Raw genomic sequence first — 13,624 nt, 5'->3', positions numbered from 1 at the left:
AATTTTGAAAAATCAACAATTAAGAAGGAAAATGGGTGGTGATAGCCAAGATGGGAGTGGGTCACTGTGTACTTTTTGAAATGTATCATTCATGTAAAATGTCAATTTTATTTAATTGTTTCTTTTTATATCATGTGCATTTTAGGTGATAATTCTAAAGAGAAATAAAATTCAAAGATTGGGAGTGTCTGAACTCAACTTTTGGGTAAGAGTCAATAGTTTCAACCATTTCTTCAAACTCTGTTTTTCTATGGACTGAATATAGACAATATACCTTAAAAATTGAATGACTTATGGTCAATACCTACTCACATAGGGAGAGAAATAGCTCATAGCAACATCTACAAGTCATTATCAAGAAATGAGTTCATTTATTTCAGCACTATGCTCACACCTCTCTTTACTTTTCATCTTGCTATACCCTTACTGCCTTGCTTTCTAAATTTTGAGTTTCTCTCTTTAGATTTACTAACCTTCTCTTCAAAATAACTCAGTCTGTAGTCCTGAACCCACTTTCCCTTTTCTTTTTCCACTGCATCTGTCATCTGTCTGTTCTTCTGCTTCCTACTTTAGACTATTATTTTTGTCCCTATACCATTTTCCCTACAGTCTCCCAGCCCCTTCTTATTTCAACTCAGCTACTACCTAATCTCTTTGACTTCTTCCCAAATATGCAAATGGATGGCCCATGTTACCTCTATATTTGTGTGTCTTGTTCCCAAATAAAATAAGTATATTATCAGGTAGGCATTGCAATTACTAATTCTTGTAATATTGGACAGATGTCATTCCTTTTTTTCTCTTGGTCTTTAATGTAGATGTATATCTATTAAAAAATAAAACCTATGTTAAAGATTTATGTGATTACATATAATAATAAGGTAAAACTAGAGAAGTTATGGTAAGATCAGGTAGATTCCTAATCAGAATGCACAAGAACAAAATGGACAGTTGCCAGTTACTGCTGGAGGCTTTCTCCCATTCCTAATGATGAAAATGTAGGGATATTCATGCAGTTGAATTATTAGATTTTTTTTTACTTCAGAAAAATTAATGATTTTAAAAGATTAAACCAGGAAATCAATGGAACATTCAAAGATCTCATTTAATAACTGAACTCAAAAGAAAATAAAAATTTCCATTACAAACTATTGAAAAATGACAACAAATAGAACAGTGTACAAAGACATTTAGGGAATTGTGTTGAAGGTGTACTAAGAAGAAAATTTATTGTCTTAAGTATTTACAATTTAGACTGGAAAGAGTAAAAAAATTATGCTTTCAACTCAAGAATTTCATAGGAACAAAAATCTAAGGAGAAAAAATTTGAGATATAATTAATGTTCAGCTTACCTTTATATTTTGAAGTTGACATAATTGATATTGTCAGTCTTTTGCAAAAGGAAGAAACAAGGGGCACCTAAGTGGCTCAGTGGGTTGAGCCTCCACCTTCGGCTTGGGTCATGGTCCCAGGGTCCTGGGATCACGCCCTGCATCAGGCTCTCTGCTCAGTGGGGAGCCTGCTTCCCCCTCACTCTCTCTGCCTGCCTCTCTGCCTACTTGTGATCTCTCTCTTGTCGAATAAATAAAATCTTTAAAAAAAAAAAGAAATCATGTTAGTCATCTAGATAATACAAAGGATATTGTGGCTTTTTATGCCTTTTTTTTTCCCATAAAAGACAGAAAGGTAAAGCAAAGAAGTTTTGTGAACTGACACTTTTTTTTTGCAACTTCCTCCCCCAAATCTTTTGTAGTCCTAAGTAATTCTTTCATGCCTGTGGAATAAAAATTATATTGCATATCTTACTCTGTATGGTATTTAGAAACCACAGATCTGAATGCTGAGTATCCTCATTGCTACTGCTCTGTCCTTGCTGATAGACAGACAGATAGATGCATATACACACATACATCTAAATATTCATATCATTGAAATTCCACAAGGAGAGGTAAAAGAGAGTGAGACTGAAAAAATTTTGAATAAGTAAAGGCTGAAGACTTTCCAAATTTGGTAAAAGACATAAATCTACAGAGTCAAGAAACTCAGTGAATCCCAAGTAGGATAAACCCAACAAAATCCACGCAAAGGCACATCATAATTAAATTTCTGAAAATTAAAGACAAATCTTAAAATTAGGCAGAGGAGAACAATGTGTTACCTATCAGGCAAAACAGATTTGGATTACGGTAACCTTCTCATCTGAAACTAAGGAGCCAGAAGGAGATGGCATAATGTTTGTCAAATGCTGAAAGAATTGTCATCCACAAATTACACATCCAGTGAAAGTGTCTTTTAAGAGTGTAGGGGAAATAAAAGACATTCTCAGATGAAAGAAAACTAAGACAAATTTGTTCTGTTACAGCTTTATGTATTATTTGTCCATGACCTATCTTGTATTGAAAAAGTATATTTAAATCTTTAGGTATTAGTGTGTTTCTATTTCACCTTGTATGTCTAGTAACTTCTGCTTTATAAAGACTGTTTTGCAGTGGATAAAAGTTCATACACATTTTCTTCATGAAGTGTCTTTAATGTCAAAATATGTTTTATATCTAATGCTTGTTGGTGTGAACTTTAGTGATGACAGAATTATAAACTATGATTCCTTATTTGCTTTGGTCATTCTTGTCTTTGTCACCTCTTTGAATCTGTTTCTCTACCTCTTTGTACAGCACAGAGAGGGTCTTGCTTTGTGAGAATTTAAAGATTTTTATTAATGTCATAAATGTTATGTATATTTTTATTGTATTTACTATTTCTCTCCATATTTCATTACATGGTACTCTTTAATTTTTAACTTTCTTTCTATATTCAGGAAGATTATTTCCTCAATTATTGCATGCTTGAAACTAGTTTTCTATAATCTTTATACCTGAATGATAGTTGCGTTAGATATGAAGTTCCTGGTTTCCACTTTCTCGAGTGTCTTGAAAATGCTTCTATACTGTTGATGTGCTTTTATGTTTCTTTTAACATATATGATGCAAACCAAATTCTCTTGCCCTTCTAAGTTATGGGGACTTTGTGACTAGAAGTGTTAAGGAATTTTTCTTCATTTTTAAGTTTTACTAGGCAATATCTTGAGGTAGTTTACCATACTGATCAATTTCCTCAGTACATGGTGGGTCCTTTCCAAATGTAAATTCAGGTCTTTTATGTCTAAGAAGTTTTCTTGGATTGTAGCTTTTCTTTTTCAGGTACTCTAATTGTAAATAAATTGCCTGTCCTCTGTTTCTGCCACTTTCTCTGATTCTTTTACTACCTTCTTTAATCTCATTTTTATTCCCCTGGGGTTTCTGTCCTCAGTGCTCTTTTTGGATTTTTATCTGAATCTCTTCTCCTTTATTACCTTGGTATTGTCTTCATTTTTCAATGGTTTTCTCCTCTTCTTCCATTTATTTTCTATATTTAGTTAAGTATTCTCAATTTTGGGGTGGGGGTTGGTCCATTTCTGTCCTTAGTTTTCAAATTTTTTGTTCTTTTTTTTTTAACCTCTCTGAATGCTTATTTGAGCTTATATAATAGAACTTTTAATTCTGTATTGTAGATTTTTTCTGCTTTGTGAGATTTTAATTTATTGGAGCAAAGATCATAAACTGATATGCTTGACTCATTTTTTTTAACTTCTTATAGAAGCTATATTATAGCTATTATAGACCTCTTTCACCTTATTATTTTGTGGTTAGAGCAGATGTTTTCTAATCCAGGTGCAGCCTTTTTTGTTAATGTAACAAAATGTGGTTTTATCAATTAACAATAACTTCCTTCATTCATCTTTTAGTGACAGTAGTGATTGTCTTTTGTTTGATACCCATTTATTTTTCTAGATACTTAATTCTCCCTTCTTGCTTACTTCCTTTCCCACACTTTATCCTAGAGGGTTTCTCTCTTTTTCTTTCCCCTTCCTCTCTTTCCAGAAGTAATGCCTTTCTGGGATCAGTATTTTTATACTGAACTCTTGAAGTCCCTGCCCTATAGCCCATTCTCCAGTCTTCTCACACATAAGGTGGACTTTCTCTTTCTAAAGTTATTTAAGCTCAGTTTGGGACCCCTCATTTCCCTCTTTCCTCTTCCATATGGTTTTGAGAGCCCTCATTCTCTACAAAGGCTTAGATCAGGACTTGAGTTTCAACTTTGCTATATATGGTGTTTCTTTCTATTTACAGGTAATTTGAAGTTGTACTGTTACCTGTTTTTAATATTTGTGGTTGCATTGTTCTACTTGTTGGATAAGTGTGGAAAGATTAGGATTTAGGCCACTATAATTTTCCTCAGGTTATCTAGAAGTCCATACTTGTGCTCTTTCTAATCAAGGTTAACCAAAAAACAAATAAAAAATAAACAGAACCCCACATAAGTTTTAGTTTCTATTTCTCTCTTTAAAATAAAAGCTTAAGTTTTCAAATTTTCCTTTCTTGAAGAGGGATATATTTCCAAAAGACTGATAGAAGAATTTTTTATAATTTAGTCCTATTTTTTGAAAAAAGAACTTTAGCTAGGAAATAATATTTGGAAACATGCATATAGCTCCTTTTTTCACAGAAATTGAAAAGAAACAACTTTAAAAATATTCCTTTAGAATTTGTAGTACTCTAGAGTTGTTACATATTTTATAACAGTGTCATCTCTTCTAGTTCTTTGCCTTTATAAACAGAATTTTCTTTTTTTAGACCTCATCATTAATATTCTTTACATGATTAAAATTTTCCTGTAACATTTGTTGATATAATTAAATATTTTAACTGGGTCATTTTTAATTTTTGTATTACAATTTTATTTTCTAGCTGATTCAAGGTTGTGCTTGGTTGTGTGGAACAATTATTTTGAAATTTCTGACATCAAAAATCTTAGGTGTTTCAGATCATGTAAGTACTTTCTAGTTAAAGCATAAAAATTCCTGCAAATATGTAGATAGATGAGAACTTTGAAACCATCTATTTTTACCTTTTTATTTTATAGAGATTAAGTGCCTTCCTCAAAAACCTAGGGGCATTTATTGGCTGAGTCAGTAATAAAACCATGCAGTTCAATGATCTTTTCAACCCACTAAGAAAAAACTATCAATAAATGCTGACTTAGCTATCCAGGAAAAATATTAATAATATCTTAAGTAGTTATGTGTTTGTATTTCAGTTAAAATACAAATAGGGGCATCTGGCTGGCTCACTCAGTAGAGTGTGCAACTCTTGTTGGGAAGATGGGTTCAAGGCCCACGTTGGGTGTGTAAATTACTTTAAAATCTTTTAAAAAATCATTTGTTTAAAATAATAAGTTGTACATTTATTGGAAATGTTAACATATGAGAAGTCTGTACTCTGCTTTGAAATATAAAACTCTTACAATCTCAATGTCGTTTTATATATGTATAATTACAGACTAAAATTAAGATGTGACTTGATATTTTTAAAGTTTTCTTGTAGTATAAAAGGAAAATGGGAAATGTTAAAAGTTCTTTATCTTTACAGCTTCTGGAAAATATATGGACCTATCCCTCATGTGTGGTGTGTGTTTTAAAGCCAATGTCTTACAGAATAGCCTTTGTCAAACCAAAGCCCCTACTTAGCTAATCAGTTCAGGTGAACAGAAAACAGTGCAGGAATTTACTTTTGATTCTTGACACTTACTGTTTGGATATGAGTGTACATGAGTGTATCATACAGTAACCTACTCTGGAATGCACTTCATCTGGTACTATCCAGTTAGGAACCTGTGTAATGCTGATATTTCTTCACCTTTAACCAGAGATTATGTTATTTACTCACTGAATGGTAAAGTGCTCTCACTCCAAGAGAACTGAGCTTATGCGCATGTTGAGGTTAAATAAAATTTCAAAATGTAAGGATTTATTCATCATTTATTGCTATCTCTGCATGATGATTCATTAGGGTTTTTTTGTTGCTGCTGTTCTCTGGTATGTCTGACACATTTTCCTTTTTTCTTTGCCTTTCTGTTCCTAACTTTTCATTCTGTAGGGGTTGTACATTTTATGATAAACTTTACTGAAGCCTCCTAAGTTATTTATGTTGATTTGGTCTATGGTTTTCTTTTCTGCCTTGCTCCACATTGTCACCCAACTGATTACAAATCTTACACACACACTCACACTCCCACACACATACACTCACATTCTTGGTACTCTCTCTCTTTTATTTTTCTATAGTCTTTTTAAAAAAATATTAACATATAATGTATTATTAGCCCCAGGGGTACAGGTCTATGGATCATCATGCTTATACACTTCACAGCACTCACCATAGCACATACCCTCCCCAATGTCCGTAACCCAACCACCATCTCCATACTCCCTTCCCCACCAGCAACCCTCAGCTTGTTTTGTGAGACTAAGAGTCTCTCATGGTTTGTTTCCCTCCCGATCCCATCTTGTCTCATTTTTTCCCTCCCTATCCTCCAAATCCCCCCACTTTGCCTCTCAAATTCCTCATATCAGGGAGATCATCTGATAATTGTCTTTCTCTGATTGACTTATTTTGCTTAGCATAATACCCTCTAGGTCCATCCACATCATTGCAAATGACAAGATTTCATTTCTTTTGATGGCTGCATAGTATTCCATTATATATATATACCACATCTTATTTATCCATTCATCTTTTGATGGACATCTAAGTTCTTTCCATAGTTTAGCTATTGTGGACATTGCTGCTGTAAACATTTGGGTGCACGTGCCCCTTCGGATCACTACATTTGTATCTTTAGGGTAAATACCCAGTAGTGCGATTGCTGAGTCGTAGGGTAGCTCTATTTTCAACTTTTTGAGGAGCCTCCATGCTGTTTTCCAGAGTGGCTGTACCAGCTGGCATTCCCACCAATGTGTAGGAGGGTTCCCCTTTCTCCGCATCCTCTCCAGCATCTGTCATTGCCTGACTTGTTAATTTTAGCCATTCTGACTGGTGTGAGGTGGTATCTCATTGTGGTTTTGATTTGTATTTCCCTGATGCCAAGTGATGTGGAGCACTTTTTCATGTGTCTTTTGGCCATATGGATGTTTTCTTTGCAGAGATATCTGTTCATGTTCTCTGCCCATTTCTGATTGGATTATTTGTTCTTTGGGTGTTGAGTTTGAAAAGCTCTTTATAGATTTTGGATACTAGCCCTTTATTTGATACATCATTTGCAAATATCTTCTCCCATTCTGTCAGTTCTCTTTTGGTTTTGTTGACTGTCTTTTTTGCTGTGCAAAAGCTTTGGATCTTGATGAAGTCCCAAGAGTTCATTTTTGCCCTTGCTTCCTTTGCCTTTGGCCATGTTTCTAGGAAGAAGTTGTTGTGGCTGAGGTTGAAGAGGTTGCTGCCTGTGTTCTCCTCAAGGATTTTGATGGATTTCTTTCTCTCATTGAGGTCCTTCATCCATTTTGAGTCTATTTTTGTGTGTGGTGTAAGGAAATGACCCAGTTTCATTTTTCTGCATGTGGCTGTCCAATTTTCCCAACACCATTTGTTGAAGAGACTGTCTTTTTTCCGTATATTCTTTCCTGCTTTGTCAAATATTAGTTAACCATAGAGTTGAGGGTCTATTTCTGGGCTCTCTGTTCTGTTCCATTGATCTATGTGTCTGTTTTTGTGCCAGTCCAATACTGTCTTGATGACGGCTTTGTAATAAAACTTGAAGTCTGGAATTGTGATGCCACCAACTTTGGCTTTCTTTTTCAACATTCCTCTGGCTATTCAAGATCTTTTCTGGTTCCATATAAATTTTAGGATTATTTGTTCCACTTCTTTGAAAAAAATGGATGGGATTTTGATAGGGATTGCATTAAACGTGTAGATTGCTTAAGGTAGCATAGACATTTTCACAATATTTGTTCTTCCAATCCATGAACATGGAACATTTTTCCATTTCTTTGTGTCTTTCTCAATTTCTTCCATGAGTACTTTATAGTTTTCTGGTACAGATTCTTTGCCTCTTGGTTAGGTTTATTCCTAGATATCTTATGGTTTTGGGTGCAATTGTAAATGGGATCGACTCCTTAATTTCTCTTTCTTATGTCTTGTTGGTGTATAGAAATGCAACTTATTTCTGTGCATTGATTTTATATCCTGACACTTTACTGAATTCCTGTACGAGTTCTAGCAGATTTGGAATGGAGTCTTTTGGGTTTTCCACGTAAAGTATCATATAATCTACAAAGAGTGATAGTTTGACTTCTTCTTTGTCGATTTGGATGCCTTTAATGTCTTTTTGTCTGATTGCAGAGGCTAGGACTTCTAGTACTATGTGGAATAGCAGTGGTGATAATGGACATCCCTGCCGTGTTCCTGACCTTAGTGGAAAAGCTTTCAGTTTTTCTCCATTGAGAATGATTTTTGCTGTGGGTTTTTCATGGATGGCTTTGATGATTTTGAGAAATATACCCTCTATCCCTACACTTTAAAGAGTTTTGATCAAGAAAGGATGCTGTACTTTGTCAAATGCTTTTTCAGCTTCTACCAAGAGTATCATATGGTTCTTGTCCTTTCTTTTATTAATGTATTGTATCACATTGATTGATTTGTTGATGTTGAACCAAACTTGCAGCCCAGGAATAAATCCCACTTGGTCGTGGTGGATAATCCTTTTAATGTACTGTTGGATCCTATTGGCTAGTATTTTGGTGAGAATTTTCGCATCTATGTTCATCAAGGATATTGGTCTATAATTCTCTTTTTTGATGGAGTCTTTGTCTGGTTTTGGGACCAAGGTAATGCTGGCCTCATAAAATGAGTTTGGAAGTTTTCCTTTCATTTCTATTTTTTGGAACAGTTTCAAGAGAATAGGTATTAATTCTTCTTTAAATGTTTGGTAGAATTCCCCTGGGAAGCCATCTGTTCCTGGGCTCTTGTTTGTAGGGAGATTTTTGATGACTGTTTCAATCTCCTTACTGGTTATGGGTGTGTTCAGGTTTTCTATTTCTTCCTGGTTCAGTTTTGGTAGTTTATACTACTTCTTCCAGATTGTCAAATTTGCTGGTGTATCGTAGCTCATGATATGTTCTTATAATTGTTTGTATTTCTTTGGTGTTGGTTGTGATCTCTCCTCTTTCATTCATGATTTTATTTATTTGGGTTCTTTCTCTTTTCTTTTTGATAAGTCTGGCCAGGGGCTTATCAATCTTATTAATTCTTTCAAAGAATCAGCTCCTAGTTTCGTTGATTTGTTCCACTGTTTGTTTTGTTTTGTTTTTTGGTTTTTGGGGTTTTTTTTTGTTTGTTTGTTTGTTTTTGGTTTCCATTTCACTGATTTCTGCTCTGATCTTTATTATTTCTTTTCTCCTGCTGGGTTTAGTCTTTCTTTGCTGTTCTTTCTCCAGCTCCTTTAGGTGTAGGGTTAGGCTGTGTGTTTGAGACCTTTCTTGTTTCTTGAGAAAGGCTTGTATTGCTATATGTTTTCCTCTCAGCACTGCCTTTGCTGTGTCACATAGATTTTGAATAGTTGTATTTTCATTATCATTTGTCTCCATGAATTTTTTCAATTCTTCTTTAATTTCCTGTTTGACCCATTCATTCTTTAGTAGGATGCTCTTTAGCCTACATGTATTTGGGTTCTTTCCAACTTTCCTCTTGTGATTGAGTTCTAGCTTCAGAGCTTTGTGGTCTGACAATATTCAGGGAATCATCCCAGTCTTTTTGTACTTGTTGAGACCTGATTTGTGACCCAGGATGTGATCTATTCTGGAGAATGTTCCACGTGCACTAGAGAAGAATGTGTATTCTGTTGCTTTGGGCTGGAATGTTCTGAATATATCTGTGATGTCCATCTGGTCCAGTGTGTCATTTAAGATCTTTATTTCCTTGTTGATCTTTTGCTTGGATGATCTGTCCGTTTCATTGAGGGGGGTGTTAAAGTCCCCTACTATTATTGTATTATTGTCAATGTGTTTCTTTGATTTTGTTATTTATTGGTTTATATAGTTGGCTGCTCCCATGTTAGGGGCATAGATATTTAAAATTGTTAGATCTTCTTGTTGGACAGACCCTTTGAGTATGATATAGTGTCCTTCCTCATCTCTTATTATAGTCTTTGGCTTCAAGTCTAATTTATCTGATAAAAGGATTGCCACGCCAACTTTCTTTTGATGTTCATTAGCAGGGTAAATTGTTTTCAACCCCCTCACTTTAAATCTGGAGGTGTGTTTGGGTCTAAAATGAGTTTCTTGTAGACAGCATATTGATGGGTTTTGTTTTTTTATCCATTCTGATACCCTGTGTCTTTTGATTGGGGCAGTTAGCCTATTTACATTCAGGGTAACTATTGAAAGATATGAATTTAGTGCCATTGTATTGCCTATAAGGTGACTGTTACTGTATATTGTCTCTGTTCTTTTCTGGTCTCCTACTTTCAGGCTCTCTCTTTGCTTAGAGGACCCCTTTCAGTATTTCCTGTAGAGCTGGTTTGGGGTTTACAAACTCTTTTAGTTTTTATTTGTCCTGGAAGCTTTTTATCTCTCCTTCTATTTTCAATGATAACCTAGCTGGATATAGTATTCTTGGCTGCATGTTTTTCTCATTTAGTGCTCTGAATGTATCATGCCAGTTCTTTCTGACCTGCCAGGTCTCTGTGGATAAGTCTACTGCCAATCTAATATTTTTAACTTTGTATATTACAGACTTTTTGTCCCAGACTACTTTCAGGATTTTCTCTTTGTCACTAAGACTTATAAGTTTTACTATTAGATGATGGGGTGTGGACCTATATTTATTGATTTTGAGGAGAGTTCTCTGTGCATCCTGGATTTTGATGCTTGTTCCTTTTGCCATATTAGGGAAATTCTCTACAATAATTTGCTCCAATATACCTTCTGCCCCCCCCTCTCTTTCTTCTTCTTCTGGAATACCAGTTATTCTAATATTGTTTCATCTTATGGCATCACTTATCTCTCGAATTCTGCCCTCGTGGTCTAATAGTTGTTTGTTTCTCTTCTGCTGAGCTTCTTTATTCTCCATCATTTGGTCTTCTATATCACTAATTCTCTCTTCTGCCTCATTTATCCTAGCAGTAAGAGCCTCCATTTTTTATTGCACCTCACTAATAGCTTTTTCGATTTCAGCTTGGTTAGCTTTTAGTTCTTTTATTTCTCCAGAAAGGGCTTTTATTTCTCCAGACAGGATTTCTCTAATATCTTCCATGCCTTTTTTGAGCCCAGCTAACACCTTGAGAATCGTCATTCTGAACTCTAGATCTGATATATTACCAATGTCCATATTGATTAGGTCCCTAGCCTTAGGTCCTGCCTCTTGTTCTTTTTTTTTTGTGGTGAGTTTTTCCACCTTGTCATTTTATCTTTCCGAAAGTGGTCGATTTCCTGTTTCTAGAGTTGCTGCTCTTCTCTTTGATCTCCTGTTGGGTTAGTAGGTGTTCGGAATGGTTTGATAACTATGTAGCTGAACTCCTGCAAACTGATGTCATCTCAGTCTGCTACTCCTCCGCCATCTTGACTCCTCCCCACTTGACCCAAACTCTTGGTACTCTTAAGTGAATTCCTGTATGTGACAGTTGTGAGACTTGAAATGAATGTGGTTTAGTTAAATTATTATCAATCATCAGGCCTAGTTCAAATTAGAAAAGTCTGAATTATCCTTGCTACTGGTAGTTAAGGGAAGCATGAATAAATGAAAACCCAGACAATTGTTACATTTGATATAAAATAATTTTTGTTCCTGCAGAATAATTTTAATTAAGGTTTACATTCCAGATATTTTCTTTTCCTTTTCTTTCTTTTTTTTTTTTTTTTTTGGGCCTTCTGAGAATGCAGTAGAAAAATAATTGTCTCACTGACAGGAGGTAATAAATAATCAGTAGAAAGCAGGAGTTCTACATTGGGTTTGGTTGGAGATGTTTATTTCAAAGGCTTGGAGATTAACTAACTAAATCAAAGTAGTGTGTGTAGTTGCAATGCTTATGATTAATAGCTCTTATGTTTAATGGCTTGAATGTATGTCTGAGAAATTCAACAAGCACCAAAAATTGTAACCAGTGTATGAGGCTTTGAGAAAATAACAACACATAGAAAATGTAATCATGATTTGTGATATGCAGTGAAAGGGTTAATGTGAGATAGTTTCCTTCTTAATAAATGCTGATTATAAAATCTCATGATTAACTGCGTGGTGGTTTCTGCCCAGTGAGTATTGGTCTTAGCTCACTCTTTATATTATCATCTCTGTTTAATTTTTTCTGACCTCTATTCTTCTTTTCATTTCTTGTGATATTTCTCTTCGTTTTCAGTTTTCTTCATAATTCAGTGCATAGCAATGTATAGTTCACTGATTTTTTAAAGAATTTTCTTTGGGGGGCATTTATGGACCTTGGATTATCCCCTTTGTAGACTTTACTAATAAAACAATCGATTATTATTGACTGTAATTCCTAGGGTAATTTTAATTTATTTTACTTTATTTTCTTCTCAGATTCGCTTGAGTGACCTTATAGCAGCCAGAATCCTAAGGTATACAGATTTTGATACCTTAATTTACACCTGTGCTCCTGAATTTGACTTCATGGAAAAAGCGGTATGAATATTTTTTTTATTTCTTTCCTTTTCTACAGGTATGATAGTTTTTTGCTCTTGAATTTTCCTTTTAGTGTGAAACTCACAATTTTTGTCTAGAGACATCCAGCTTTATCATTTTTTTTTACTATAACTTTTATTAGTCATACAGTGACTTCTATCTTAAAGAGTTGTTGATGATGATTAAATGAGATAATCCAGGAAGAGTGCTGAACATACTCTCTGATCCACAGTACAATTGCTTTCATTTTTTTAATACATTTTTAATATAAATAATTTGTATTTATACTATATATTCTATTCTATACATTATATTCTATATTATATATATCATATTCTGTAATATATTATATAACATATATATTATATTTAGATTATTTAATATATTTATGTTAAATATATTTGAATACTTTAATATAAATATATTTAAATATATTTAAAATAAATATATTTTTCATGCATTTTTTTAAAAGATTGTTTTTAATTTATTCATTTGAGAGAAGAGAGAGAGCCAGAGCTTGAGCAGGGGGCAGGTCAGAGGTAGAGGAAGAACCAGACTTCCAGTGAGCACAGAGCCCATGCTGGGCTTGATCCCAGGACCCTGGGATCATGATTAGAGCCGAAGGCAGATGCTTAACTAACTGAACCACCCAGGTGCCCCATACAGTTCAATTACTTTTAATAATCTAGGTCATCTGCTCAAATCCAAATTCTCTTTTGGTTTTCAGAAACTTTAGTTTTATTTCACTTAACACTCCAAATATTATAAAAAAATTTTAACAAGATGCTGCCATGAAAGGTATACTACTAATCATACATTATTCTCTTTTCTATCCAACCAGTCATACATTCACTCAAATACTATTATGAGTACTATTTTTTTATCTGTGAGGCAATTTGCTGTAGGACTGACTACAAGGAGGAAAATGTCTTGGTTCCTGCCTTCAAGAAGTACTTAATTCAGTGACATGGTAAATCACTCTGACCACAATAATGGGTCATGAGAATTATTTAGCTGCTGATGTTATTTTACTGCTTACTCATATTTACAGTTATTACATAGACTGGCTTTCTTCCTTGTTTGTTCTAGTTTCACCAATGAAAATAATGGAACTTCG

General features: G+C 34.3%; 1 protein-coding gene across 1 annotated transcript in view; it reads left to right on the top strand.

Moving 5' to 3' along the window:
• DPY19L2 (dpy-19 like 2) overlaps positions 1 to 13,624 on the top strand; it is a gene marked incomplete at both ends in the record, with an annotated part of 86,897 nt that overhangs the window by 43,207 nt on the left and 30,066 nt on the right. Inside the window, 3 exons of the mRNA XM_080819083.1 lie at positions 146 to 205; positions 4,786 to 4,866; positions 12,406 to 12,507. Coding sequence (XP_080675209.1) covers positions 146 to 205; positions 4,786 to 4,866; positions 12,406 to 12,507 — 243 coding nt within the window. The remainder of the gene's footprint in view (positions 1 to 145; positions 206 to 4,785; positions 4,867 to 12,405; positions 12,508 to 13,624) is intronic.

This window comes from Martes martes (genome assembly GCF_963455335.1).
Source record: "Martes martes genome assembly, chromosome: 11".
Classification (NCBI taxonomy): Eukaryota; Metazoa; Chordata; class Mammalia; order Carnivora; family Mustelidae; genus Martes; species Martes martes.
The sequence above is the reverse complement of the archived record's forward strand: the minus strand, read 5'-3'. Positions and strand labels throughout refer to the sequence as shown.